The 3,598-nt window shown below is 30.4% G+C and overlaps 1 protein-coding gene across 1 annotated transcript; it reads right to left on the bottom strand.

Annotated features, from left to right (window-relative positions):
* Nucleotides 1-335: 335 nt before the first annotated feature.
* LOC109222489 (thermospermine synthase ACAULIS5-like) lies at nt 336-3,555 on the bottom strand. Its single transcript, XM_019386843.1, has 7 exons — nt 3,472-3,555; nt 2,982-3,070; nt 2,310-2,466; nt 1,945-2,020; nt 1,245-1,303; nt 1,013-1,149; nt 336-420 (listed from the first exon to the last, which is right to left on the bottom strand). Exons 1-7 carry the CDS (start codon nt 3,553-3,555, stop codon nt 336-338), a joined length of 687 nt encoding a protein of 228 aa, XP_019242388.1.
* Between the last annotated feature and the right edge of the window lie 43 nt (nt 3,556-3,598).

The raw sequence follows: 3,598 nt of genomic DNA, 5'->3' as shown, positions 1-3,598 counted from the left end.
ATATATATATATATATATATATATATATCAATTTTCATCTTTTTGCCGTTGTTTAGGACCATCATTTTCGACTTGAAACTGTTCAATTATGTGTTTGAGAGTTATTAGACATTTCTATGGTTCTTTGGTGTGTGATGGTTGGTACAAAAAAAATGTAATATGACAAACATATTATATCAATTTAATTCTAACAGGGGAAACGATTGCCATAGATATCTGCAATAATATATTTTGTTTATTTCATTACAGTATTTTCGTTTCATACTTTTGCTCACAGTACTGAATAACACTCAAAATAATTCATAGAAATTAAACTGGATTTGATCAGACTTTGTTCAGACACTATCAGCTGCAAGCAGTCCATGTCCAAAGAGGAACTTCTCATTCTCTTCTGTTAAAATATTTGTCTCATTCAGAAGCCTACAACAAGTAAAGAAAATAAATTTTGGTTATTTAAGAAACAAATAAACGTGATTTTGTCAAACATATGAATGAGTGAAATTAATGACTAACCTCTTTATTTTAATTATTTATATTGCCAAATTATTTACGCAAATCATCATCATAAAATAATATATTGAATTAAAGTAATAAAAATCAGTTGTTACAAATATTTGTAAAAAGTTACAATGATGAAATAAAACTTCGAAAAATGACGCTGTATAGCCACTCTTAAAATAATAACCGAAAAAGTGTATAATTTTTCTATATTATATACAAAAATTATACAATTTTGATTTACTTTTTCGGCTACCGAATGTAAATAGTTTCTGACGGGGGCTAAAAGTGATAATACCCGATAAAAATTTGTTAACTGCGATAACAATGTAATACTTCCCTTGGAAAGTTTTTGACGAAAATTTTGAGTATTAGAGAATAATTATATTTAAGCGTTAGTTGGAGCAAATATATAATTTTAGAAAAATTACTTTTCCCCTCCTAATAAATATATTTTTTTTTTGAAAAATATTTTCAGATAATCAAACATCGAAAAATAATTATCTAGACTTACGATGTAGCAACAGCCTTGTTCATAACAGTACGAAAGAGCATGAAAGCAGCATCAAGATACTGAAGTTCTCCATTAATCCTCTCTTTAATTCTGTTCTCAAGAACCTCAGCATCTAGTTTAAATGGTTGATCCGAAGCCTATAAGAAAATTAATTATAATTAAGCTATTGATTATGAAATTAAAAAAAGGGTTAAGATAATTTGAATAAAAGATAAATAAGGGACTATTATACCAAAACCCATCCACGTGTATCAGCAAAAGATGGTACGTGAGCTGTGTAAGCTATAACATCTGCAATATGACATCGTTACATAGCTTAGCATTAAAAGTAAAGTATGCAGGATTTTTCGTAAGCGATGTTAATATTGAAAAAAATTGAAGAATTAACTTAAATAATTGTTCACACAAATTTCTTAAACTAAAAATAACAGGCGGGTGTATAATATATGTAAAATTCATGTATAATATGTATATAACTGTGTATACCGCCTAGAAAAAGTAAACAGTAAATGTGGCCGGCTATTTGTGTAATAATTCCAAAAGAATTAACAAATAAACAAATGAATATAATAATAAGCAATGTTATTTTTTAAATCCATACTATATATTTTTATTTACTTATTATTTATATATAATTTATTATTAAAAAAAATTAACGAAGTAGTCTCACGTGACGTCGCTTGGGACTAGGTCAATCCAGCTTGAAGAGTTGAGAACAAATATGAGACGACTAATTTTAAATGGTAGGTGAAATAGTGATCCAAAATATAACGGAAGATTATCTTATAAAACTAAGTCAAAAGTACCAAGATGAATTTTGAATTATTTTCTTGAAAATATCAGATCTCCTTTTGAAATCAAGAGAAGAGAGGAATTGTAACATTGCTCATCAAATAACAAGATCAAATGCAGTGTTAGAACAGTAGAATTACACTTGAAAACTTGTTTAGCAGTGTTGTAAACTGATGAGAACAATTCCTTATGTGAGAGAATTCCAGCAAAACCAGCCTGCAAAAATCACAAGTCTGGTAAGTTTTGCTTGTTATAATTAATAACATGCTCTATATATAGTTCAGACTTATCCCGTAGGTATCACGTAAAATTAGTTGAAATACGCAAAAACTGACTCTGATACACTACGATTAGAAATAGTGTTTGTTTGAAGGGCAAAATTATTATTCAATGTTAACATGGCCATTTTAGTCTTTTAACTTTGACTTAGCGTCTTCACACTTATAATATAATATGATATATAAAATAAAATAAAAAGGGATTGTGAAGAGAGAAATGAAAGAACCTGAGTGACAAAGATGCCATTATCATTGAGTTTGGACTTAATGACACTTTCATAGAAAGATTTAAAATAGAGATAATTGCAAGGCCCTCCTTCACGAGGATCAGATAAATCTCCCACTATCACATCATACTTCGACTCGGTCTTTTCCAACTCCACCCTTTCACATGCACAAGCTAGCGGTTAATGCAAATAATTTAATTTATACACACTAACGATATAAACATATAATTATTTATACACTATCAGAAGGAGCCCAACGGTAAAGTTATTTTCGTAAGACCTATAGGCAGTGGCGGAGGCAGGATCTCCACGAAGGGAGTTAAAAAAAATTTTTTGTAGCTAGTGGGAATTGAACCCATGACCTTATGTAGATTTTGAACCCCCTTGACCACTAAACTACACTTTTGGATTGTGTTAAGGGTGTTCAAAACTTAATATACAAAGGTAAAAAACAGATTTGCCTTATATATACAATGTAATTTTTCGGCGAAGGGTGTTCACCCCCTAAATCCGCCCCTGCCTATAGGTCATGGTTTGAGCTGTGAAAACAGCGACTAATGCTTGCATTAGGATAGACTATCTACATCACACTCTTTGGGATATAGCTCTACGGATACTTTGTGTACCGAGCTGCCTTTTTATTTATACACTTTTAATCTAATTTAAACTTACTTGGCGTCATTGATGATGACATGAAGCCTCCGATCAGCAAAGGCTTCTTGATTTGCCGTAAGGTGTTTACAGCAAATATTCACAACTTCCTACAAATATACACAATTTATCACACTTTCCACAAGTTATCTATTACTCTCTCCGGTCCAAATTAAGTAATATTTTGGTTTTTTTCTTGTGGTACAAAATAAGTGATATTTTCAGATTTCAAGAATGAATTAATTATTTTTTTCCTATATTGTCCTTGGAGTAAATAGTGTTGGAATATGTGTTAGGAGTGTTTATGTGGGATAGTAAAGGTTAATATGGTCAATTTCATTGTTAATTAATGCTAAAAGGTGGATTTCTTAATCTGTATGAAAACATCCAAAAAATCACTTATTTTGGACCGGAGGAGTACTAATTAATAATCCAAACTGAGATTTCATTGATTAATTAACGAAATGATAGACACAAAAAAGAAATAGAAGAGGATGGTCATAAATCATACTTGATCAATATCAGACATTACAACTTTCTCAATGCTGTAATGTTTAAGAGCCTCTCTTGCAGCTGATCCTTCCCCACCTCCCATAATAAACACTGTTTTGGGACTGATCATCAAAAAAACCAAAAAA

The sequence above is a fragment of the Nicotiana attenuata genome, unplaced genomic scaffold (assembly GCF_001879085.1).
Source record: "Nicotiana attenuata strain UT unplaced genomic scaffold, NIATTr2, whole genome shotgun sequence".
In the NCBI taxonomy this organism is placed as follows: Eukaryota; Viridiplantae; Streptophyta; class Magnoliopsida; order Solanales; family Solanaceae; genus Nicotiana; species Nicotiana attenuata.
The sequence above is the reverse complement of the archived record's forward strand: the minus strand, read 5'-3'. Positions and strand labels throughout refer to the sequence as shown.